This window comes from Phyllobates terribilis, unplaced genomic scaffold, assembly GCF_046119375.1.
Source record: "Phyllobates terribilis strain yellow unplaced genomic scaffold, ASM4611937v1 Scaffold_1__5_contigs__length_1240528914, whole genome shotgun sequence".
Classification (NCBI taxonomy): Eukaryota; Metazoa; Chordata; class Amphibia; order Anura; family Dendrobatidae; genus Phyllobates; species Phyllobates terribilis.
Genome location: NW_027362761.1, coordinates 791,781,930 through 791,809,832, shown reverse-complemented (window position 1 = coordinate 791,809,832; position 27,903 = coordinate 791,781,930). Strand labels below are relative to the sequence as shown.

The following is a 27,903-nucleotide window of genomic DNA, read 5'->3' as shown; positions in this document are numbered from 1 at the left end:
CACAAGCTATTAACCCATTTTTCACATCTACATAATGCTGTTGTCATACTCAACAAAACTTCTGGAGGTGCTTTCTGGGTTTTTGTTTTGGTAGCACCCTGTAGTCCAGATGATTTTTCCTATTTCTTTGAGTCTTCTGGGCATTCCAAAAACGTTGGCAACCTTGATTATTCTAGGCTCAATATTCTGGAATAAGCATTCGTTTGACGTTGAGGAGCAGTATGAAAAGTTTTACTTTCTTATTCTTTGTATGTGTAAGGGAGTGGTGGATAGGAAGAAGTTACAAGTTACATCACAAAGGAAAATGATATCCCATTACTTTCATTTATTTCCCTGTACAGCCTCAAGGGACCTAGGAGGGTGGGAACTTTTGTTTGTGACCTCCTTACCAATGTCGCGATAACCTCAGCACACCAAATGATATAAAAAGATACTTTTATTTGCAGTCCACAGTAAAGATGTTTCGGTCGACAAGACCTTCATCAGTGTACTGCATGTAAACAAAATGAACAAATATAGACTAGAAACATTATAGTGATTATAAAGTTACAAATTATATATATAGTACATATAAATAGAGGTCTATGTGTCTATGTAACCTTTTGTCCAGCAGATAAAGCAAGAAAACAGGGCAACCTACCAAGTTACTGGGATAGGAGCAGGAGAAGAGAAGGAGATGGGACCCAATACAGGGATTCCTATGGAAAAAGTACATACTATGAAGTGATGTGGGGTTATAATAGGGTGAGGGCTATAGGGGAGGTAGACATACCGTTTATGCCATATAGGTTGAGGAGAGGTGCTGCCTAAATCGCGGTATCCACCGCTGGATGTATGCAGGGTGCACGGTAGGGGGACTGGCTATATATATAGGTGGAGAAGAGGAGGGTTTGGCTTCCAGCCAATGAAGGGGATTGAATGTGCCGGTAAATCGCGCTCAATGCGGTGACGTCACCGGAAGTGACGTGAAAGAGGGAGGTGCCGGCCTATGATTGGTTCGGCGCCGCACATGCGCGCGTGCGTGCGTGTCAGCCGACGTATAGGTGTGTTCCAGGGACCAGGAAGTAGTTTCTGTATCGGAGTGATGTGTTCCACTGCTGGAAAAGAGAGGCAAGGAGCGTTCCACCATCAGGAGAGGGGCTTGTAGAGTGCCTCCTGACTTATGGCATAAACGGTATGTCTACCTCCCCTATAGCCCTCACCCTATTATAACCCCACATCACTTCATAGTATGTACTTTTTCCATAGGAATCCCTGTATTGGGTCCCATTTCCTTCCCTTCTCCTGCTCCTATCCCAGTAACTTGGTAGGTTGCCCTGTTTTCTTGCTTTATCTGCTGGACAAAAGGTTACATAGACACATAGACCTCTATTTATATGTACTATATATATAATTTGTAACTTTATAATCACTATAATGTTTCTATTCTATATTTGTTCATTTTGTTTACATGCAGTACACTGATGAAGGTCTTGTCGACCGAAACGTCTTTACTGTGGACTGCAAATAAAAGTATCTTTTTATATCATTTGGTGTGCTGAGGTTATCGCGACATTTCAAGGCTTTGGACCCAACTCAAGCACCCAGGTCCAGTAGTGCTGCGTTTCTTTCTAAATACTCCTTACCAATGTAACTCCTTGGAGCATTGTGTGTAGTGCATGCTGCAGCTGATGCCAAGCAGAGACTCTCAATAGCAGGCATTTGCACTTCTTAGGCTATGTGCCCACGATGCAGAAATGCTCCGGATTATTTTCCTGAGCATTTCTGCATCTCCCTGGCAGAAAAAACGCATGCGGATTGTACATGCGTTTTTCCTGCCAGGGACAAGCGGATGTGAAGCGTTCTTCACATGTATTTCCACATGCGGGTGTCAAGCGCTTTCCAAGCGATTTTAGCATCACTTGGAAAGTGCTTGACAACTTGGTCACACTATATTAATCCATGCAACCAGCATGGATTTATATAGTGTGACCGAAAGAATGTTAAAAAATACAAAATAAATATATACTTGCCTTCTGATGGCCCCGGTGTCCTTGTCTTGGCTTGCCGGCAGATCGCAGTAGATTTAAGGACCTGCCGACGTCAGCAGTCGCGTGACCTGTCACATGACTAAATGACATCAGCGCAGGTCCTTTAGTCTACCGCGAGCTGCCGATTATCATTGGGGAACATGGCAGACCTTCTACCAAGCATTTTTGAAGCATTTCTGCAGCGGAATTGCCACTGCAGAAGCGCTTAAAAAACGCATAGTGGGCACACAGCCTTATACTGGAGTGTCCTGGACTACAGTTCCCTGAAGCATGTGCTTCTCTTTACAACCGTGGAAAGGAGAAGCACCAGATAAAGACTGATTGAGTGAGAAAAGTAGGGGAGAATGAAGGAATAACATAGCCAGGAGAAGTGATAGTGAGCCTCAAATTTAGAGAGCCTAAATATACAAAGAAGGAGTCCTGAAAGCCCATAAACTCACTGAGAGAGAGGAGATAGTCCTGGAGCATCACTGCATTTTCAGATCAACCAGATCCTCAAGAGTTATAGTATCCAGGTCTATCTCAGAAAAGCATCATGCCTTCACTCATTCTGCACCCACTCATGTGAACTAGCGGTGGACTATCTGACTCTTTTTGGCAAATCTGGTCATTTGGCCCTGCTCACCAAAAATAGTCATTTCTTTGGATCCTAAATGGATCCCTTTTAAGCATGTGTTCACAAAAGCATTCCAATACAGTTGAAGCCCTGCCCCCTGTCACCAGCCAATAAATGGGAGTTTGGCTGCATGGATAGCTGAATGCTGTAATTTTTACACCCAGTGAGAGTCATTCAAAAATCACGAATGGCTCTCATTTGGGTGCCAACTTCCATCAATCACAGAAGGAAGCAGGCTCTTTGTACGAGTTGGTAGCTAACAACCCATCACTAATTTGAATGCTCCCAAGCTGGATCTCAGTGTTAACAACAGATTTGCTACAACAAGGAGTATTTCTGCAACTTTCTGTTATAGAGTAATTGAGACAACTGTGGCTGTGCTTGTAACAATAAAGTCCACCAACAGTTCCTATAAGCAAGCCATCATCTGCAGCAACAGGAGCCCAATGTTGGATTATGTTAATAGCACTGCTGCAGCCATTTTTATCTTGTGCATTCTCTGCTGAAAGGTGTGAGCTCACTGACACCTGCAGTAAGACGTGTTCATCATTATCAAGTGAGAGCCACAATTATATGTTTTGTGCAAAAAAGGGCCAATATCACAACCCTTCTGTTAAATTTTGCCATGATTTATTGTACCTAGGGGCCTCTCCTATTTTGTTACCCCAGTTAGACCAGGTGTGAAGCATATTCCTTTCCTCTAAGAGATTAATATAATGAGATATTACAGTACTGTATTACATGAGGTGCATACAGAGCTTTTGAGGGGGTTTCCTGATACGACCACTGGCAGGAAAGTAAGATCCTTCTGCATCTCTACAGAGCTCCCAGCAAAATTTATGTGCAGTCATTGCGTTATAGTTAGGTGACAACTAAAAGAAACCTTGATTACAAGGACTGTCTCAAAGAGGCTCCATCTCTCACAAATAATGACTAGTGATGAGCGAGAGTGCTCGTGTAACCCTTTCGCCAAGCATGCTCGGGTGCTTACTGAGTATCTTCAGCGTGCTCGTATATTATGTTCCAGTCCCTGCGTTTGCATGATTTATGACTGTTAGTCAGCCTCAACACATGCAGAGATTGCCTATTTGTTAGGGAGTTCTCACAAGTGTTGAGGCTGGCTAAACTACAGTCATAAATCATGCAGACGCAAGGACTGAGCTTAACTTAATATACAAGCAGACCGAAGATACCCGGAAAGCACCCAGGCGTGCTCGGCGAAAGGGTTAAAACAGCATGCTCGCTCATCACTAATAATGACTTAATGAGTTTTTTTTTATTACTTCTAAAGAGTACAATTAGCACCCTTGGCTCTGGCCGTCTGAATAGCAAAGAGTTTTGGTATATTTAGTTCGGGATTATATTAGATGACGTGCATGTAGACAGCTTTTGCCAAATTTCCATGAAACTTCTAGAAAAAGAGGATGTTTTCTGGACTATCAAAAGAGAAGAGAACTCTCCTTGGCACTCCCTTTTTTTAAATTTTACTTAGCCATTACCATATTTGCCCTTCTCTTGACTCATGTAGACAACGACAGACAATGTCCTGATGCTAGTCCTGAGATTAGGGTGTTGTCTCTAGCTAAGCTCGAGTAAAGAGAAGTGCAGGGATGGTGTGAGGTCTACAATAATAGGGGTCTGGAATGGGGTCTGTATAGTTAAAGGTTTGAGTTCTGATCTGGAGTCTGTATACACAGAGGGTCTGGCATGGGGTTTATAAATATGGAGCACTTGGTATGAGATGTATATAAAATGAACTCTGGTCTGGGGTAAGCTTAAATGGGGGAAGGGGTCACTATGACTTAATGGGTCTGATCTGAGTGTGAGGTCTGATTTTTTTTAGGGGGCTGTTGTGAGGTCTTAACTTTTGTTAGGGCTCTGGGTCAATATATTAGGGGCCTGGATAGGTCTATATCTATTTTGAAGGTCTAGTTTGTAGTCACATAGCATATCTGATATATGTAGTCTGTATTTTTTTATGGGGTCCAGCATATAAAGCTTTGTTTTGGTGATGAAAATATGTATACGCTTGCTTCGTCAAGAGAAAACACAGGACAGACAACTCTAAAGTATGTCATCACATGGCATATAGAACCCCAGGTCCTTTGCTATACAAATCGATGCATTCACTTACTGTATCTTTACCTATTGTAAAGAGATGGACATACTGCCCACATTCCTCCTTGAAGACACAAGTACTGTTATGGTGTATAATGTGAATTGTGATATGCGTTATTAGTGTTGGTGTTGTGTTGTGCCGAAAGGAGAGTTAGAGTTAATGATTGGGACTAGCCCCAGAGGGGGAGGGGGAGAGGGAAAGGGACAAAAACATTTTCCTATCAGGAAGTTAGATAAGGCACAGCGTGTGCAAGAAGCAGGCCTAAGGTCTGTCTAGTCAGCACAGCTGCATGGTGTGGGTGTCCCTGATGTGAATGGAGACCAAAGCAACAGATAGAAAGATCCAGAGTAAAGGAAGGAAAAGTGACCAAAGGACAGAGTGATGCATCAGAGATAGGCCTGGGATAGGACGCCTAGCAGTACGCCCCAAAGTTTATAACTTAGAGAGGTAATGGGCCAGGACAGAAGAGAGACCTTGAGATGTAGGAAGTGCACCGGGTGGGAGTTCAAAGGTGGCAGCAAGATGGGAAGCTAAATACTGGCAATATTGTCAAAGTAGTTCCCTTAAGAGGGAAGAGAACGTGGAACCACGGGTTGAGAATAGGAGTCTCACTAATTGGGCTTTTGTAGTGTGCCGAGTGGTGGTGAAGACAGAGAAATATGAGACAGGAACAAATAAGCTTGAAGAGATAGAGAGACTGTGTGTGAAGATGCTCCATATTGTTATGCACCTGCTATCTATTGTACATAATCGCCATCAAGTTGATGTTCAGTAAAAGACTGTTTATTTTTGAATGGTTGTCTACCTCATTAAACTGTTCAACATCTGGTCCTGCAGCCTGCAAGGGTGTAGCGCCCCCGTTGACAAAAGTCCACACACAGCCAGTACTTCCAACTTGTAGCAAGTCGAGACATGAAAGATGAGTACTTGCCCATAGGTACCACCCTCATCATGTTACACTATCACAGTTCACATACAATACTACCCTTGCTATGCATCTTTACTAATTTATACCCATCCTGGTCTACACATCACGATACAAAAGGGAAACTTCAATACTATAATATTTAATATTAATCAACAACTACTATAGGCCAAAACTATGGCCACGTTTCCAGAATTGTATAAAGAGAAAAATGTAATGTCCTCTCTAATACGGTTTTCTGTCTCACAGCAAGAAGTAAATTCCATCATGGCACAAATGCAGCATAAGCTGATTTTCCTACCAAGGAAACAAACCAGTAATTTGTCTTAGAGCATAGAGAAAAAAATATCAAAGAAAAAGCATTTGACACTCTCTGACAGTTACATCATGTACAACATAACTGCAGCAAATTATGGGAATCGCACAATAGAGCATTTAAATGCAAAGTTCTAGCTTACAGCCAATAGAAATAAACCAATAAATGTAGATATTTTTACAATTTTTAAATGAACTTTTTACATTTACATTGTTATATTCATGCATTATAAAATTCCTTACCCCATTTTTAGGATACGCTACCCATCCAAGGTCACCCATGACAGAGCGAGAATCCAGTAAGTTCACTAAAAAGAAAAACAAAAAGACATTATTTTTGTACTTCGTATTCAATTATTTTAGATTTAGATTTTCTTTTTATTGGTCATCATTCAGTTATCTATTGCCTGTTTCATAACAATTAGAATCAATTGTATTGTCAACTTCATCTCTAATGATCTCATAAGGTTAAAACCAATATATCTAGTTTATTCTAATAGTGGTCACCAATGTTTCATGCACAATTATATACAATAAGATATCCTAACCTGATAGCTGTCAATGTAATTCAGTTTTTAATTGGTATAGGCTATTTCTTGCCTGGGGTCTTCCTTTTACATTTTTCTGTGCAATATCAGACATTTCCATGGAAGTGACCTTAGGAGAGGGTTTAGTAGAGGGCAACTTGGTGGGCAGTTATCACCACTTGACAACCCTACTATCTAGTGTGTTTAGTTCAGCCTGGCATTTTAGATATTAGCCTGTCTAATCTCTATGGCTTTAGATCTTCTGGACAAAAGACCTCTCTGAGATATGATAGACCTCCATCTACTCCAATGTCTATGGTCACCTTTCAAATTCCTAATGAGATGCTAATAAAATCTGATGCCATCGGCACTGCGTTACTTTTGACTCTCCATTAGGCCCTAACAATCTAAACACAACTTTACTAAACACATATTTTAAAATGGCTATGAGTTGTTGAGGAGTTAATACCCAGGCCTCCATCATGAATAGCCATTTTATAGCTTGTTTACAAGCCATTTTCTCTAAAGCTTGTCTAATTATGCACAATGATGGATGTGATGCTCAATCAGGGTCATACCATAATTTAGCCTTTCAGGTGAAATTTCTAGTGGTTTCCCTCACTGACTCACTACAATAGCTTTCCCTGGTCTTATCCCATAACTTGTACGGAACATATAATCGGAATGTGTGTAGGAGTCGTAAATTGCTCATGAATTGATAAGGAAAAGCTTGTTGTTTGTTACAATTGACACATGGTATGTATTATAAATGAAAGATAAGACTTTCTAAGTCAAAAGGACAAAATAAATGGTTACTTTCATCATGAATGAGAAATGAGTTGTATTTTTTTCATAGAAGACTATGCTGGCTGAAATGGGAGCTAGCATTTCACCCTTCGTTGTCTTATTTGATGGAAAAAAAGTATTTCATCTATTGACAAAGTAATGATATAGCAAATGTTCACAATTTTCGCTCATCTTTATTCTGTATTATTAACAAATATTTCCCATGATTTTTAGTTGTGGCATACAATAGGAACTGCATATATTTTTAGTTATGCTTTGACTGTTTAGCTCCCTACCAATTAGTCACTCTTTATTAAAGTGAATACAGGAAATGTGGAAAGTTGGACATGCATATTTATTTTCTTTTGCACTTCCTTCAATGGGTTGTCTCAATTTTCTATGTACTTAAAATTGCAAAGTCTTTGTATTACTTCTTATTTAAAATCCCTCTGTTCTTTAATATTTTATTGTACGGTTCATTGCCTTGTTAACTCACTTCTTATAGTGGCCGGTTACATGGGTAGCGAGCGGGTTCTAAGCTTGAGAGAATGCTCGTGCTGGTCTGAAGCTGGCTGGATTAGTGGATCTGCTCAGCCTCTGTGCCCCTCCGCTTCTCCCATGCTGCAGAAGTCCAACTGCATCTGCTAGCAGCATGGTAGAGAGCACAGTCTGGACCAGTGAAGTCAACATGCACTGGTCCAAACTGTCAACCTTCAGGAGCACACCATCTCCCACAATGCAGGTGGCATGGTGTCAGAGCGTTACGTTCCTGAAGAAAATAAGTTGAGACAATTTTTTTTAAAAGGAAGAGTCAGGGAACCTTAGTCAGTTTTCCAATGTAATTTAAGGACAATCATCATGAAGTGTAATAAATTACCTTCAAATGAAATCAAGTGCTTCATATGAGTCCCAATTATATGGTGAGGTGACCAATCACTGATCTAGGTAAGGATTTATTAAATTTATTAAATTTGTTTACAATGACTCAACTTAGAGAATTTACAACTGCCATAATATGGCAGATTGTTTTCTTTCACCAGATTACCATCTGACTTTGTTTTATGTCTTTTCCTTCAATTATGTTTATTTTAAGTATTAGACAACATAAGTGGTCTATGGGTCTAATTCAATAAGACTGGCCTTGTATACGCTGGTCTTGATGAGTAGTTATGCTGGAGTCGGACTCTCCTAATTCCTGAAGAGGCATATGCCTCTTCAGGAATCAGGAGCACTGGATGAGTGGCGTATACCTCTAATAGTGCCATGCCGTGAGATTACCATTTGTGGCACAATGAAAGCCACTGTTCATCATGAATTTGAAGACCAGTTGTCACCATGCCCCCGTCCTGCTGCAGCTCCGGAAGCTGTGGCAGAAAGGGAGTGTGAACGCCAAAAGTCACATAATATAGCCAGTTGCACCAAAATTATGAGCCTTTTTAACGCTTTTTACTCCAGAATACTGGCTTAAAAGCTTTGATGAATCGGGCCCTAGGTGTTAATCAGCCTAGATATGCCAATATTAGGACAATAATTATGATTTCTGAATGTAACTTGCCCAAAGTATTGAGTATTAGGAAAATATGTTGGTCGTTAATAGTTTAATCACCAATGCTAAATGCTAAATACACTACTAGAGGAAAATTAGAGCATCTAAAGATAAATATTTCATGTCCTATATTTTGGAACAATGTTAACACTGGTAGCAGGATCCCATTGTATATAGGTGATTCAGTTAACTTTATTCCATATAAGTTACATAAATAAAGTAAAAGTCCCTAAAGGCCCACATACACATTTGATAGCTTTACCGACTACCCGGAATGCTCATCTCAGTTCCAAGGTTCTCTGTGAGAGAGTTGCTGTCAGACTCCTCTATCAGTGTCTTATCCCAGGGGAGAACAAAAGGATTGGCTATTTGAAATCCAAAGGCCACCAGAAACATTAGACCGTCGGCTGATAATGCCAAAATCAACGGATTCAGACAACTTTATTCATAGTTGCATATTACAGTTAAAAAAAAGACACATTCATGAAAACTCAACCGATGGATGAGAAAGAATAAAGTGATTGGGGTTCAAGTACATCCATAATGCATGATACTGTCTGTCCAAAAGAACAAGTTTTTCCCTCATGATCCCAAGTGTAAGTCGACTGGATCAACATTACATTCAAGAATTTTCTCTATTCACATATGTAGCTATATTTTTTTCTTCTAACAGAAACATCTAAGCCTTTTTTTAAAACCATTGATGGTTCAAGCTGTGACCAGCTACTGAGGTAGACTATGCTATAGAATAAAAGTTCTTATAGTAAAAAATCCTTGCCTCCTATGGAGAGTGAACTTTATTTTTTCTCCAGACTGAGGAACTACTGTCTTTTGAGGGTGTTTTGCATGAAACAGCTTATCACTGTTATAGTACTTGATTGCTGTCATATCCCCTGCTGTGTGTGTCTCCAATACATAGTTAGTCACTTTTTTAATGTATAAATTTTAATATCTAAGGTAATTCTTGAAACTGAGTAAAGATGACTATTTTTTATATTTTTTCACACTGGTTTTCTGTGCATTTTTTCTGTATAAAATTTGATAAAACAGCTTTTGACCATATTCTTTTGAATGTGTCATTTATGTAATTGTGCAAGTTAATAATTTCCTCCTTAGTTGTCTCTTATTAAGTATAAATAAATTTAATTATTTTAATCTTTCCTCCAAACTAAGGTCTTACATGCCCATATCAGTTTTGTGGCTCTTTTTTTACACTTTTTGCAACTCCAGGGCATCGTTTTTACACTAATGCCAAGACCTGAACTGCATATTCCACATGAGTTCATACTACTGTTATGTAAAGTGGTAGCATTATGTCCCTGTCCCTGAGTCCATGCCTCTTTAATGCATTACAATTTCCTACTGGCCTTAGAAGCTGCTAGTTGACATTGCATGCTGTACACCCAGATGCTTCTCAACAAATGACTCTTCTAGTTTTATTTCCCCTAACGTCAGGTTATTAATGTCCAGATACATAACTTGACATTTATTCATATTGAACCTCATTCGCCAAGTTGATGCCTAAACACTTAATTTGTCCAAGTCAGACGGTAACTTTTGAACATCTTCTATCGACTGCACTATACTACATCGTTTGGTATCAGTTTCATAGATAGAAACAACATTATTAATCCCATCTTCGATATCATTAATAAATAAGTTGAACAAGTACAGACACAGTACGCACCATTCAGAATGGCAGTTATTCACCACAGTTCTTTAGGTGAGAACTTTGAGCCAGTTTTCAATCCAATTACAAACCTTTCTTACTAACTCTAATGACCTTAACCCCTTCAGGACGGAGCCAATTATGTCCTTAAAGACCAAGCCAAATTTTACAATTCTGACCCCTGTCACTTTAGGAGGTAATTACTCTGGAATGCTTCAACGGATCCCCCTGATTCTGAGAATGTTTCTTCATAACATATTGTACTTCATCACAGTGGTAAATTTTTTTCGATTTGACTTGTGTTTATTTGTGAAAAAATGGAAATTTGATGAAAATTTTGAAAATTTAGCAATATTCAAACTTTGAATTTTTATGCCCTTAAATCAGAGAGACAAGTCACACAAAATAGTTAAAAAATAACATTTCCCACAAGTCTACTTTACATCAGCACAATTTTGGAACCAAATTTTTTTTTGTTAGGAAGTTATAAGGGTTAAAAGTTGACAAGCAATTTCTCATTTTTCCAAGAAAATTTACAAAACCATTTTTTTTAGGGACCACATCACATTTGAAGTCACTTTGTGGGGTCTACATGACAGAATATACCCAAAAGTGACACCGTTCTAAGAACTGCACCCCTCAAGGTGCTCAAAACAACATTCAAGAAGTTTAGCAACGTGGAAGGAAAAAAATAAACATTTAACTTTTTTTTACACAAATTTTACTTCAGGCCCCAAATTTTTAATTTTCTCAAGGGTAACAAGAGAAAATGGGCCACAAAATTTTCTGTGCAATTTCTCTTGAGCACGCCGACACCCCATATGTGGGGAAAACTACTGTTTGGGAGCACGACAAGGTTCAAAGGAGAAGGAGCACCATTTGACTTTTTGAATGTAAAATTTGCTTCAATAATTAGTGGATGCCATGTGGCGTTTGGGGAGCCCCCGAAGCTCCGAAACAGTGGAAACCCCCCACAAGTGACCCCATTTTGGAAACTACACTCCTCATGGATTTTATCAAGGGATATAGTGAACATTTTGAACCCAGAGGTACGACACAGAATTTGATAACATTAGGTTATTATATTTAATAAGTTGTCATTACTCTTGAGCTACTTGGGTTTGCATCGGGTACTCGGGTATGCACCATGTATCGTGGGTGCTCGAGTGACTTGCTCGAGTCCCCTCCCCGCATGTTTCACGGTTTGTTAAACACCCAAAAAAACATACGGGGATTGCTTGTGTATGGCAGGCAATCGCCGTGTGTTTCTTTTTGCTGAATAACAACCGAGAAACATGCGAGGACTCGAGCATGTCCCAAGAGCACCAACAATAGTCGGTGCATACCCGAGCACCCGATGTAAACTCAAGTAGCGGGCACTTGCACTCAACACTAGTTGCCATATCGTTATCATTTTTTTTTCTTTAATTTTGAAAAAAATCCCAACCCCAACACAACCATAACAAAACCCTGGCCTTAATCCTAACCGTAACCCTAACACAACCCTAACCCTGGGCTAACCCTAACCCTAACCCTAATCCTGGGCTAACACTAACCCTAACCCTGGGCTAACCCTAACCCTAACCATGGGCTAACCATAATCCTGGCCTAACACTAACCCTAACTCTGGGCTAACCCTAACCCTAACTCTGGGCTAATCCTAACCCTAACACTGGGTTAACCCTAACTCTAACCCTGGGCTAACCATAACCCTAACTCTGGGAAAACCCTAATCCTAGGCTAACCCTAACCCTAACCCTGGGCTAACCATAACTCTAACTATGGGCTAACCCTAACTGTGGGCTAACCCTGGGCTAACCCTAACCCTAAGCCAGGGCTAACCCTAACCCTAGACTAACCCTAACCATAACTCTAACCCTGGGCTAACCCTAACCATGGGCTAACCCTAACCCTGAGCTAACCCTAACCCTGTGCAAACCCTAACCCTGGGCTAACCCTAACCCTAACCCTGGGATAACCCTAACCCTAACCCTAACCCTGGGCTAACCCTAACCCTGGGCTAACACTAACCCTAACTCTGAGAAAACCCTAACCCTGGGCTAACTCTAACCTGGGGCTAACTCTAACCCTAACCCTAGGCTAACCCTAACCATAACCCTAACCCTGGACTAACCCTAACAAAAAATATACATTTTTTATTTTATAATTTTTATTTACCTAAGGGGGGGACAAAAGGGGGTTTGATTTATCATTTTTTTTATTTTGATCACTGTGATAGCGTTTATCACAGTGATCAAAATGAACCAATAGGGGAAATTCCCTGTTGGTACTGGGTACTGAGCAGCAGATCTCGGCGGGAAAGCTGTCATCACAGGGGGTGTGTGGGCAGGTAACCCCCTGGGCATAAAGACCCAGCTGAAGATGGGTCCATACACATGGTGGAGGTTACATATAAATGTGTAAGCAGTGGTCGTGTTCGCTGAACTGGCATAGTAGCGCTTCCCTCCAGCTAGACCGAATGGTCTCTGCGATCTGTCGAGTAAGTTCTTCTTTAATCCCATTTTATTTGTGTAACTGTATATTCTGTACTGTAATGTCTCTCTCTGTAAAACCTTTTGGATATTTTTCATAAACACTGACTCCCTTTTGGAATAAATATAAAATTTTATAGCTCTGTTTCTTTTGCTCTGTAATCATTCCCTTCCCTGAAGTCATAGGCTACCAGAAAGCAGGCGTCTGATCAGGCCTGTATTATATTTTAAAATTGATCAGTGATGGCAGTGAATAATAAAAAGTGGGTTATCGTGAGGCTATCAGTGATAGTACATGGGCATATTCACATATTCCATGGAATGTGGGGTGTAGGCCATATGGTCAGTGCTAGCTTGCTGATAACTACTTAGTGACAACAGCCTGCAGCCCCCTATATTGATCGGCGGCCAATCGTTCAATTGTCCAGACAATAGGGGGCAGCAGAGAGCAGTTTGCTCAAGAGATCACAGTGGGTGGTCTCTGTGAGTAATCGGGATCCTGTGAATCCCTGACATACATGTAGACCTATCAACCTAGACAATCTGTTCCTCCATTGCTGAAAAATCAGCAATTGAATTGATATGCAAATTATGCTGTAGATCTGAAGCCTCGGATATTACAGCTCTATTTTCCACTCAATTCTGCCGCCTCCTGATTAACTTCCACCTCCTTTGCCTGAAATCGGACAGCAACTACATGACTGTGTTCCTCTTGTACTAAGGCCCCTATCTCTCCTATTTTCTTGCAAGGCTGCAGGCATTATGAACATATAATTTAGACTTACATCCAATTTTCCATGTTCACTTTCAGAAATGATAATTCCTGAACTTTTGTGGACCCATTTGTCTTTACTGTTTGTTTATAACATATGGCTCTCCCTATAGTCCTAACCATCCCTACAGTCTACTTCTCCATCATTTGACACCTCTTTAATCTATCTATTGCTTTCCTACCTTAGCCTCCCCCCCTTGTCCCTAGTTAAATACTCCACCAGCCCTGCTAGAATTCTCTTCCATAACACAGTAGAACCCCTTCTATTGAGAGGCAGAATAGAAATTGCACAGACTGCAACAAACAAAAGGCTTGCATTTAACTCCCTAATCTTCGGAACTTAATACTGCCTGTGCACATGGCACAGGCAGTATCCTGAGAATACTAACTTGAAGGTCCTTCCCTTCAGCTTGTAGCCTAATTTTTTAAAATTACTCTTAAAGATCTTAATTACCTCCCACATATTCTGTCATTGGTTCCCATGTGGACCATGGCAGTTGGATCATCACCAGACAGCTGCAGTAATTTAAATAGTCTAATGTTTATGGGGGAGTAAATTTTATTATTTGAAGTTGTTTCAAAAAAGTGTCTCAATATTTTCTTTCTATAAATTCTCCAAATTATGTATGTAACGTATTGCAAGTATATGAAAATACTTAATGATCGCTGTCTTTCCTGGTTTCTAGCACCACTCAGGTCCCCTTCTAACCCACATGACCTGAACACAGATATGACCGCTCACACAAAGCAGAGGTCACATTCTTAATATAATTCTATGGTTCTATGGAGCCTTATTTTTGATCTCATGGACTAACATTGGAAAAGAAGCACCACCCCATAAAATGTGAACCACCAAAGCTCAAGAGCTATCACAAGGGCCAGAAGAGAACCAGAGCTGTGCTGGAAATTAGTGTAGACAGCAATTGGCAGGGTCATTGCTAGTAGTTTATGTTGCATCTGCGGCCAGCATCCCCACATGGTTCCCCTCCGTCCTCCACGCAGGGACGCCGATGTACTCACCACTCCCAACAGCGTGCCTAGTGCATGCGCATGATCCGCTGCTTTTAAAGAGGCTGGGAAGCATCTTGTAAAAAAAGCAGCCTCCCCGATAGGGAGGTGCCTCAGCAACCCCTATAGTTCAGTATTAGGTGGTTTGGTCTGTGCAACTGTATGTTGCCAGGTCCCCTGTCCCTAGTCTGTTAAAATTATTCCTGTATCCTGTGTTCCTATAGTCTATTATAGTGTTAACCTATTGTTAGGCATCAGTCTGGTGCTGGATTCAAAATGGGTCCAAGACTTTCTGTGGTCTCCCCTTTCAGTCCAGTCAGGGCTGATGCTGCTTAGCATCACCATCAGCCTCAACACCTAGCTGGTCTGCGAGCACTGTTTATCTCCCAGGTAGTTGTGCCTAGCAATGTTAAACCTGGGTTGCAGAGGGAGACAGGGCTTGTGGAATCTAAGTCCAGGATTTGCCGTACTGAGCATGTCCGTGACCTGGCGGATCATGATTGGTGGGTTGGCACCCACCTGACCCAGTGACCTGGCACCGCCTGATTGGTCCACGGGTAACGTCACCAATGGCACGTCGGTGGGCAGGGCTTAGAGTTTAAAAGGCCCGCCCACAAACATGGTGACGCGCTCTGATCATTTGAGCAAGTGATGCTGTTGTGTGGACAACTCTGTTCCACGTGCTCTCTAGCTGTTCACTCCGTGACCTGCCGATGCCAGAGTTCGCTCGGCTAATTAGCACAGGTCGCTTAGGCAGGTTAGCTTCATAGAGGCAGGTTAGCTCCATAGAGGCAGGTAACTTCGTCTAGCAAATCTTATAGCAAAGAAAGTGAAAAACCTGCACCACGTGCAAGCAGCTGCAATAGTCAGTGCAAAGCTGAACATGTACAATGCAGACACCTAGATAGGACTTGGTAACCTTTCAGGTGCAAAAGCTCATAAAAAAGTTTAAACAGTCCAAAATAACCATAAGAAAGAAAAATTAGCTGCACTCACCAGTCCTTAAAAGCAATATCTTTATTCCATAAAGATAAAAGGTCCGGCAAGCAGGGAGTGCGGGGAAGAAAAAAGCAGACAACAGCTGAAAACGCTTCTACAGACCTGTGCTGTAACAGGACTACAGATAGTTTTTCTCAGCCTATCTCTCGTGCAGCTAACGGAGATAGTGCGAATTGCTATACCCGTTCCAGTGTGCATTAACACGGAAGGGTTTTACATTTAAGTTGGTTGCTTTCCTTTCCACCCGGAAAGTGTTCGGCAGCAGTCCACCAGGCTGCATCGCGGACCCCGGGGTCGGTTGCGTTCCGTTATATTAAAGTTGTCTGCAACCGCCCTCCTAACACCTATTCTGTTCTGTCCCTGCAGTCCTGAGTAGGGTATGTTACCCTGTAGCTGCGTCAGCGATATCTGTACCCAGTGGTCGCATTGGCGGTACCTGAACAGTTTCCCGAGACCTGATTGTATGTACCTGTCCCAAGTGGTCATCCTGTCTATGATCCAGAAACTGCACAGTCTGAACCTGTCCTTAGTGGCCATCCTTTCCTGTCCAGGATTCTCGATTCGTATTAACGGCTGTGACCCTTAGGGTCAGCTGCTACTGTTGGACGCCGCCCTGGAGTGGCAACTGGCAGCTACCTGCCACACAAGCCTGACCTCACCACTAGAGGTTCCAGTGAACACCAAAGTAGCTGCTTATATACGCCCCTCAATGGTAAGTCTGGTCCGTTGCACAGTGGGTCCAGGAACCACGTGCACCACGTGCTGGCATGACAGTTTAAAGGATCCATGGCCCAAACTTGAAACAATAACTTAAAATAATAGAAACATGTACAATTACAAAATATATACAAATATATATGGAGCTCCAAGCCAAAAATCCAGGTCAGGAGCGCTAGCAACGCCAATAGCAATCTTTACGTATTTTACCACACTTGCACTACATTACATAGACAATTAACAAAGTTTAGGGGAAAACAATTATCAATATTTCTTCTTTAAACTTGGAAAAATATAGAATAATTTGTCAATCATAGCACAGAACAAAATGATTTCACAATCAAAAAAGTTAGACACAGCAAAAATATCAGTTCATGTTATAATAGTGCAATACTGCAGCTTTAACAAATGTGGAAATATAATTTTTACTTGGTATTAAACACCGGATTTTATATTTCAGAAAGAAAATCCTCTAATTGATTACAAGCCTATATTTCAAGCTCACAGAAACATGAGAGATAAGGAATTAATCACAAATGCATAAACAGCTGAATGTTCTTTGACCCCATCTAAAAAATAGATTCAAAGGGAGTGAAGGGGTCAATAAATTCAGCAGAGTTTACTCCACAAGACTATTCTGCCATTTCAATTTCCCTTATACACTGCTGATTTAAAATATTATTTAACATAGTACCCTAGAACACAAAACACCAATGCCTGCCATATTAAGAGTCAATCGCCACCATTTCATATCATGTTATTTTTTTGTCCAGCATTTTAGGCTCACTATTAGTGATGAGCGAGCATGCTCGCCACTGCTCGGTACTCACCCGAGCATCTCAGTACTCGAGATGCTCGGAGCTCGCCGAGTACTTTCGAGATGCTCGGGCGGGAGCTCGGGTCCCCGTCCTGCATGTTTGGCGCTATTTAGAGCACTAATCATGCAGGGATTGTCTGCCACTCACTGTAATGTCACAGCCATGGTGGTTGTGGCATTACAGTATTTGCCCAAATCGATGGGAACAGTGCTCACAGTGAAACATGAAAAGCCGGCAATTCATCAGCGGCATACACCGGTACCCGACAAATTAGAACAGAAAGAATAGAGCATCACACATAGATTAGATAGATAGAAACATGTCAGTCACATATATAATAAGTACAGTGACAGTGTTGGTTACTGTACTTGTTATTTAGTGTTAAAATAAAGGATTTATTAAAAAAAAAATCATAGTGTTTTCATGCCCTTGTCTCTTTAAAAAAGCCGGCCGGCAATTCATCAGTGGCATGCCTGCGCTCTTCAGTGTCTCTGAAGGATGGCATGCTGGATGGCAGCGTTCTGCTACCATCCAGCCTGCCATCTCAATGCCGTCCCAGCGTGGGAGAATTCTCCTGCTCAAGCGGTGACGTCATTTGCCGGCACCGCATGCTCAGGAGAATTCTCCCACGCTGTCAGTGACGTGCATGAGATGAGCTGAGTTCATTGGACATGAACTCGGCTCATCTGGATGCCGTCACAGCGAGACACTGAGGAGCTTCACTGGGGAGCTTCTCAGTGTCTGCGGCATTGCAAGCTGGATGGCAGCGTTCTGCTACAATCCAGCCTGTCATGTCAATGTAGCAGAGCTGAAGCCATCCTGGGAATCATGGAAAGGTAAGGATGAGGTTGGTTTATTATTTTACTTTTATTGCAAGAGATCGTTGGCTTCAGCCGGAATGGGCGTGATGGTAAGTAGAGTTTTATTTAGAACATTAAAGAATTGTGTCTTTATTTCAATTAAAGGACTTTATTCTGGGTGTTTGTGTTTTTTTTAACTTTCACTATGGGGTTCGTAATGGGGGTATCTTATAGACGCCTCTCCATTACCAACCTGGGCTTGATGTCAGCTGGCATTATAAACTGACATCAACCCCAACCCTATTACCCCACTGCCACCACTACAGGGCAGTGGGAAGAGCGAGACTAAGTGCCAGAATTGGAGCATCCTATGGATGCGCCATTTCTGGGGCGGCTGACGGCTGGTGTTTCTAGCCAATATTCATGGCACCCTTCCTGGGCTGTTAATATCAGCCCCCAGCTGTCTGCCTAGCCTTTGCTAGCTATTAAAATAGGGGGGACCCCACGTAATTTTTTTTTGGGGTCCCCCATTTCAATAGCTAGTAAATGCTAGGTATTCAGCTGGGGGCTGATATTAGCAGCCTGGGAAGCTCCGTGGGTATTACCCCCCTTCCCAGGCTTCAAATATCTGCCCCAGCCGTCTGCTTAACCTCCGCTAGAGACTGAAATTACGGGGAACCCTATGCCAATTTTTTTTTTAATAAATCCTTTATTTTAACACTAAATGACAAGTACAGTAACCAACACTGTCACTGTACTTATTATATATGTGACTGACATGTTTCTATGTAATCTGTGTGTGATGCTCTATTCTTTCTGTTCTAAATTGTCGGGTACCGATGTATGCCGCTGAGGAATTGCCGGCTGGCTTTTTTAAAGAGACGGGTGCATGAAAATCGGAGGGCACTAGTGTGTTAAAAGTGCCCTGCTATGTTTTTCATGCACCCTCCTATATACCCTGCCTGCCCGTCTGCCTATATATTCTGCCTGCCTGACGTTTAATTGAGTACTGTTCTCATCTATTTGGGCAATTTTTGACCTTCTGCAGACCACCGGGGGGGACCGCCAGAAAAATACTCGAGTTTCCCTTAGACTTACATTGGGCTTGTTGCTCGGGTCGAGCACCTGAGTATTCCAATGTGCTCGACCCGAGCTTCAAGCACCCGAGCATTTTAGTGCTCGCTCATCACTACTCATCATATTTTTACGCGATCAAAGCTTTTTTTTCCCCAAAGTTGCAAATCTTCATGGAGGAAAAAATATGTGCCTTTAAAAGGAGCCTACTGGAAGGTAGGGTTGTCCGACCACAACAAATTGATGATTTATTTGTAGGAAGGGTCATCAATATCAGATCAGTGGGGGGCCATCACCCAGCCCTCCTGCTAACCAACTTTTATTTGGTCCAGGGTCAACATATATAAGCACATGGAATGGAGCGGCAAAGCATGGTTTCTTTTAACGTGTAGTGGCTTCTGCTGGAAACAGAAAGACTCAAGTTCAAAAGTATAGGAGCTGCATTATAATACGTGTCAGTGGCTGGATGTTGCAGCTTTCTCCCATGTTTTAACCTCTGGTAGCTGCCGAGAAAAATGATCGGTGGACAGTGCCAGATATCGGACCCCACCAATCCAAATTTGATGACTTATACCAAGGATAGGTTAAGAGTTTGTTGTGGACAGACAACTCCTTTAATATAGAACTAAATATAAAATACAATATGCAAACCTTTGAAATACATCTAATGGCAGATGATAGCAGTCATAATGAAATTTTTTGAATCCAAGTCTATAAAGAGGTTTTCGAGTAACCCAAAAAAATGCTTGAAGGCTTTTAGAAACTTTTAGAAACAAAAAAAAGTGCAGCTGTGGATCTCTTACAATGAAAAAGTAACAATAGTAGACAATAATTGTTTTCTAGCTGGCAAGACGTACTTCTGTGAAACCGGCAATGATTAGCTGTCACTCATGTTGACAGTGAGGATCCTGCACTTCAACCAGCTATGTGGTAAATGGAGCTGAGATTGTTAATAACACCAAAGACAAATTGACAAAAATTGGTCAACAATAAGCAATGGGCAGGCAGACAAGCAAGTCTACTTCATTGTATAACGAAGGAGTGGAAGAATAAATTCTCATTAATGGCTGAAAGATTGTTCCAACTGGTAAGCACTAAGCACGACTGATCAAGTCCATCAATGATTAACAATATCTGAATTGATCAAAGCGGATTTTTTAATATCTTGAAAATCCGCTATTATAACTAACAGGATAATTTCTTGTAAGAAACACAATGGAATGAAATTGAAGAAGAAACGGATAGTGTACTTGCATCTTGTACAACCTGCATATAATTAAGAGTAACTTCTTTCAATAAGATCTTACATTGGTAATATCATTTGTTTCATTTGATTATGGAAATTCTGGAAAATTAAAAACAAATAACTAATAATAAAAACAGTTATATAAAAAACACTGATTGAACCACTAAATGATATTGGGAGAGAAGACAGTAATCAGAAACATATAAATAAGGCAAATTTGGAGTTTTGGGCAGGTATTCAATGTACCCTACCAAATTACTTAACTTCTAGGATCAATAAAAGATGATTATCTTTTTAGCTTAGGTAGCAGAAAAACTAAAAGTACTGTACATTAGACAGTGATATAGGAAAAAAAATTTTTGTGACAACTAAGTTGGAAAGAAAGTAACATAATGCTACAAACTTTTTAGATATTGACTTAAAAAGACCACAAATGATTTGAAAAGATGTAATATAATTATACAAATATACGGATGCTACAATCAACTAGTCCTTAAGAAGTGCCCTAAAGTTTTCATACACTGTGAAAATAAATGAAGCAAGAAAAATGCAAAGCAAGAGGAGATATAAAAAAAGGAGACAAGGAAGATACTAATTTATTAAAACAAGGGCAAAGAAAAGAGCAAAGAAGAGTAAAGCACAGAAAACATGAGAACCAAACAGTAGAACTCTACCTTACAAAGTCCTGGCATATTAAAATCAGATTGGCTGTCATTTTTAATTAAAAAGTTATATTAAAAAATATATGTATTTTTAAACAACTATTTTGAAGACAGCAGCATATTTAAATTTGAATCAACAAGATCAGTTAAACCAATAAAATTCCTAATCGTATATCCACTTTTTTGAAGATCAATTCCTGCAATAACTAATAACATATATTTTAAATATAAAAAAGTGTGAAAGCTTTAATTATAAATTGTCCACAGGTTCCCACAAGCTTTGACAAATTATCTATTAATATTGCTGTCCACCTGGGCCTTTAAATTGGCTTTTAAAATGACAAAGCACGGCAAACCATTTTGGCTATCATTTATAGAGAAAAGTAACTTTCTTTTACTTAATAGTTGTGACCTATTATTTTGCAGGAAAAGGAATTTGAGATTTAAAGCACATACTTGCACCCATACTTCAAGAATTTGACACATTTCATTGATTGCAAGTTGTAATATAGACATTCTTGGCAAGGAGTTGGCATTCGCACCCAGAATTCTCTTAGTGGCAATTACTGTAATTAAGTGCTTCAGAACAGTATATTTTTCTTGCAAGTCGTAATGGATGTACAATGTGTATTGATCTACATTGCAGCCCATCATTTAAAATAAAATCATATCCTTTAGACACCACTAGTGAACGTAATTAGAGGATGGATGTTCTTCCTTCATCGTCACTTTTTTTTATAAATTCTGTACTTGTACTATATTTCATATTGTAATGCAAGGAACAGATGATTATCATTTATTCTGTAAAGCGATGGTTCTGCATGTTTCTTAAAATAACAGAATGAAGACATTTTGCTGTCTTTAGATGAAATGGATGAAAGGTTGGAATTGTGTAATACAGTGTATTGTTTTAGAATATCAATTTCCTAATATAACGTTATTATTGAATTTGCTTCCCTTAGCCAGGGGTGCATTCTAGAAATAACATGAAGGCCTGGAAGGCATTATAATTCCCTGCGGTTGCCCTGCAGGATCTGTCATGAGAATACAAAGTGTAGATACATCAATGGATTATACATAATACTTAGAATTTAACTAAAGTTTTTGTTTTTCAGGTTCTCATTATATAATTATTAAAGGAAATCTTAACTGTTGAGAACTATTTGCAATTTTCTGAATAAATATAGTCCACAAAGAAAATTAAAAGGCTTGTTGTCCCAATTAATCCCAAAATTCACTGTGTTCCAAATTATTATGCAAATAATATTTTCTCAGATTTTCCCAAATTACCTATATGAATTGCAGTCATTGTAATTTTCCAGTCAAATAACTATTAGAGTACAATTGAAAGGTTTTTGTACAAACTGCCTATGATAACAGTATATTTTTAAAAAAATAAAAAACTCAAACTGCACTCAAAATGCATGTTCCAAATTATTATGCACAGCAGAGTTTTCAACCTTTTCATTTTAATAAAGAACAAAAAAATGGTCATTTTTGATATTATAAGCATTAGCAGGTTATTACAAACTGAAATCAAACAGTTTTCAACTCAAAACTTTAATCTAGGTGATGTTACATTTGCACATAGGACCGCTTGTTTGAAAGGAGCTTCTGAACTCTCTCGTCCATTGAATTTGTCAGGTTTTGGATGGTTTCTGCTTTAATTGTTTTGCATGAGGACAGAATACCCTCCCAGAGCTGTTGCTTAGATGTGAACTGCCTCCCACCATCATAGACACTCCTTTTGATGATGCTCCAGAGGTTCTCAATGGGGTTGAGGTCAGGGGAGCATGGGTGCCACACCATAAGTTTGTCCCCTTTTATGCCCATAGCATCCAGAGATGCGGATATGTTATGTGCAGCATGAGACGGGGCATTATCATGCATGAAATGATCTCGATGGTCCAGATGGATGGAGTAGAGGATAGCTGGTTGATGGACAACCCATGCAAACACGACTACGGCGCTAACAAGGAGGAGGTGGAGTAATGTTTTGGGCTGGAATCATGGGGAGAGAGATTGTCGGCCCTTTTAGGATCCCTGAAGGGGTAAAGATGAACTCCATAATGTATGTTGAGTTTCTCAAACAGAACTTCCTTCCATGGTTCAAGAAGAAGAACCGTGCATTCCGCAGCAAGATCATTTTCATGCATGATAATGCCCCGTCTCATGCTGCACATAACACATCTGCATCTCTGGCTGCTATGGGCATAAAAGGGGACAAACTTATAGTGTGGCACCCATGCTGCCCTGACCTCAACCCCATTGAGAACCTCTGGAGCATCATCAAAAGGAGTGTCTATGATGGCGGGAGGCAGTTCACATCTAAGCAACAGCTCTGGGAGGGTATTCTGTCCTCATGCAAAACAATTGAAGCAGAAACCATCCAAAACCTGACAAATTCAATGGACGAGAGAGTTCAGAAGCTCCTTTTGAACAAGCGGTCCTATGTGCGAATGTAACATCACCTAGAATAAAGTTTTGAGTTGAAAACTGTTTGGTTTCAGTTTGTAATAACCTGCTAATGCTTATAATTTCAAAAATGACCATTTTTTTGTTCTTTATTAAGATGAAAAGGTTGAAAACTCTGCTGTGCATAATAATTTGGAACATGCATTTTGAGTGCAGTTTGAGTTTTTTATTTTTTTAAAAATATACTGTTATCATAGGCAGTTTGTACAAAAACCTTTCAATTGTACTCTAATAGTTATTTGACTGGAAAATTACAATGACTGCAATTCACATAGGTAATTTGGGAAAATCTGAGAAAATATTATTTGCGTAATAATTTGGAACACAGTGTAGAAGGCAAGTATCTGATTGCAGGGAATTTCTCAGATTTAGAGTAAAGGGGCCAAATAAACCCCAACCTAAAACAGTGCCCCACTTGTCTGCTGCCAAGTTGCTCCCCTCTTCACTGCTGTCTGCACAGATCCAGTCTTGGACTAAGAAGCTGACAAAAGCCTGAAAGTTAGACTGCTGGAAAAAACTGCTTATCAGAAAACATTATCTTCAATAAGTAAGACATTGTAAGCAACTAGACTAGCTCAAATTATTAAGGTCTTCATGAAAAGTCCAATTTTCACTGAACTAAGGGCATAAAAGGTTAACAGTTTACTTAGACCTATAACATGTCTTTATCATATTTTCTTAAAATAAGTTTAACAGTTCTGCACCGCCCTAAATCTCCTCCCTTCTCTTTGTCTACCGGTCTACCCATGCCCATTCCACTAATGATCTAAGACTTGAAATCCTCTATATTCCGAATCTCACACTCCCATCTCCAAGACTTCTCTCATGCTGCTCTAGTTCTCTGGAATGCACTACCCGAGACAATCCAATTAATTTTCAGTATCCACAGACTGAAGTCTACAAAATCATTTCTTTAGACTAGCCAGTCATCTCACCTCACTAAGCTAAGCTTTCCCTGTCCTCATTCGTAATTTTCTTCAGAATCTGGTCCCCTTTATGAACTCTGGATCATGCGCTTTATTTATTATATTGATGGCTGGACCATACATGACAAGCATTTTTTAACTTTTGTAATCCCCCATTTTCTCATAGATTGTAAGCTTGTGAGCAGGGCCCTCATTCCTCTTGGTATGTGTTGACTTATGTGTTATTCTTATATAGTTTGTAAAGGTCCGCTCTAATTTGTGAAGAGCTGCGGAATATGTTAGCGCTTCAGAATATTAATTATAATTATTATTAGAGAGGTAAACATACATGTTATCATTTATTATGCCTGAAATAGAGCCTAGTTTCATGAAAATATAAGTACAGATAATTAGTAATAGGCACTATTGGATGTTCTGAGTCATTGCAATCTAAGCAGTGACAAAAGGGTTCTGACACTTTAATGACTGCAAGAACTCACTTTATTAGCAATACCAGTGAGAATCCCCAGAGTTGGACTGCCAACTTATATATTCTAGGAATGTATTCAAAACACTTATTTTTTAATTTGATCAAAGAGGCTGCCCCATTCGCAAAGGAGAGATTAACAGATCAACCACTTGATTATTTGTTGACCACTATTATATTTCCATAGTACAGGGAGTTCCTTACAGAAATGTCCCTTCTCCCACGTGGTCAATTAACTAGGTAGAAGAAATACCATTTCAGTGTGAAAATGTAAGCAACAGTATAAAGAATGGCTTTCATTACAATAATTCTGAAGCAAATCAACCTTTTTAATATCTTAAATACCTGGGTTTTTTTTAACCCAGCAACAACATTAAGCAAATGAATAAATGCAATGATCCAAAAAAAAGTCAATTACTATGTAGCCGATATTTTAGACTAATAGTAATGGCAAAAGACCAAACTACATTGTAACACAACAAGTTCATTACTTTATTTTCAGATGAACATAACGTTGCACTTTCTGTTTTCATTCTAGGTTTGTAGGGTGAGGTAGGGCCATGAAGAAATCACGATGGCTTAATGACTTTTTTTTTATCCTTTGGATTATTAGAAGAGACACAAAAACATAAAATTATAAAATATAATCTATTTTTTTTTACACTTATGCTCTCTCTTCCCTGGTTGCATTTGATGGATGGATGTCAGGGGGAAGATCACACTGATCTAAATGGTGATTAATATACCTGATAATGTTACAAGTACTTATGTAAAGAGAGGAGAGAACAAGGCGCAATGGGTGACTCAGTATTGCAATTGTTAGAGGGGTGTGAGGATGGCTACTAACCTTATGAAGTTGTGCACCTCTGCACAACCCCAGTGTAAAGCTCCACAAGCTCCGCTCTGTTGGTGGCTGTCATCTATTTCCAGCGGCGTTCACAGATCCTGATCTCTCGGTGGTGGATCACGTGGTCAGGTTAGTTGCATGTAACGCCGAGATGGACGCCCAGCTTCACCAACACCCCCGGCAGCGTTCCGGAGGGGTTAGGGCAGCGCAGCTTGGAAAACCAGGGTAGTGATTCTAATTAAATTCCTCCCACAGGTGAAAGAACAATAAGTTAAAGGCAGCTCTACCGCACCCCAACAGGGGGAAAGGGACAATAAATGGATATGAATAGCGGTACCAGAGCGCCAATAACAGGGCAAAAATATTAAAAGGACTGATTTATTAATATACACACAACGCGTTTCGGTGGACACAGCCACCTTCATCAGGTGTGACAAGCAGCAAACAATTGATCCTTATATACATTTGACTAGGTATACAATTACTTAAAAGGGGCGGGGCCAGATACAGAGTAATACCTCTATATTAACCCCTTGAGTTCATATATGCTCAATAGAGTAAAAAGGATTGTTATAAAATAATGCCTAATGAAGCATATAGGGTTCTTATAAAAAGGATTCGCTGTAAAAAAACAACAACTTGTGAATCCTATAATCTTAATACTTCATAGGATATATTGTCATCTACCACCCTATATTTTAGATTATATAAAAAAATAATAATAATTTTTACATACAACATAAAACAATGCATAAATATAAAGTATAAAATTACAATCAGTTTCTATCATTATAATTAGGAAAAGTAGACGAAGAAAGGAAAGAGAAAAAAAAAAAAAAAAAAAAAAAAAAAATAATAATAATAATAATAATAATAATAATAAAAAATAAATAAAAAATTTTTCTTTAAATTTTTTCTCCCTTCTCTCTCTCTCCTCCCTCCTCCCCTCCCTCTCTCCTTTCCCCTCTTCCCTCCTTCTCTCTCTCCTCCCCCCTCCTCCTCCATATAAAAGATATATATAATAAATTTGCTAAAATATGAAAACAATTATTTAAAAAGTTGTCTTCTCTATATTAAGGTTCAAACCTTCAGGAGACAAGGTTCCCATTTTGAAAATCCAATAATTTTCACGTGTAATGAGACGATTTAGTCTATCAGGGTGTGTATCAACTATATGATCAATGATAGTTAGTTTTAGGTTATTAGGATTTTTTTGATGTTCTTTTAAGAAATGATTAGAAACACTATGTAGGGGAAAGCCGTTTCTAATATTTTGGCGATGTTTATTTAATCTGGAGTGCATTTCCTGGATAGTGCGGCCAATGTATTGCAGGCCGCAGGTGCACTGGAGCAGATAGATCACATATGAGGACTGACATGTAAGTCTAAAGCGAATGGGATATATCTCTCCAGTGACCGCAGAGACGAATGTTTTGGCTCCGTTATCAATGGATTCACAGCATAAGCATTTAGGGACATTACATTTATAACATCCATTATTGCTAATAGGAACTGAATGGTTCGGTCTTCTACCAATTGTTGTATTGCTAGGGGCTATATAGTTTCCTAGATTTTTACTCCTCCGATATATGACATGAGGAAATTCCGGTAAATGACCAGTTAATATTGGATCATTACTTAAAATGAACCAGTATTTTTTTAATAAACTGGATAACACTTGCGTAGGTTTACCATAGGTAGTAATCAGATTTAAACTGAAATCGCTGTATGGCTCTTGGCTGGTATTCTTGGATTTGTTGATACACAGGTTCTGTGATAGGGATCTAGTTTTGGAGAAAGCATCCTCTAATAATTTCCGGGGGTATCCCTTAGCTCTAAAACGTTTTTGTAAAACCTTAGATTCCAGAAAAAAATCCGAATCATGTGTACAATTTTTTCTGACACGCCAATATTGACCGTATGGAATATTTCTAATCCAGCTGGGTAGATGGCCACTGTCAAATTCAAGATAGCTATTTACATCCACTTCCTTAAAGTGGGTAGATGTGGATATTTTACCCGAATTGTCTATATTTATCTGAAGGTCAAGATATTGAATATTACTCTC

General features: G+C 39.8%; 1 protein-coding gene across 3 annotated transcripts in view; it reads right to left on the bottom strand.

Annotated features, from left to right (window-relative positions):
- EPHA5 (EPH receptor A5) overlaps positions 1 to 27,903 on the bottom strand; it is a 585,860-nt gene that overhangs the window by 536,330 nt on the left and 21,627 nt on the right. For all 3 annotated transcript variants that reach the window (XM_073637053.1, XM_073637052.1, XM_073637051.1), the window contains exon 2: positions 6,249 to 6,313. In XM_073637053.1, the coding sequence (XP_073493154.1) occupies positions 6,249 to 6,313 (65 nt within the window). The remainder of the gene's footprint in view (positions 1 to 6,248; positions 6,314 to 27,903) is intronic.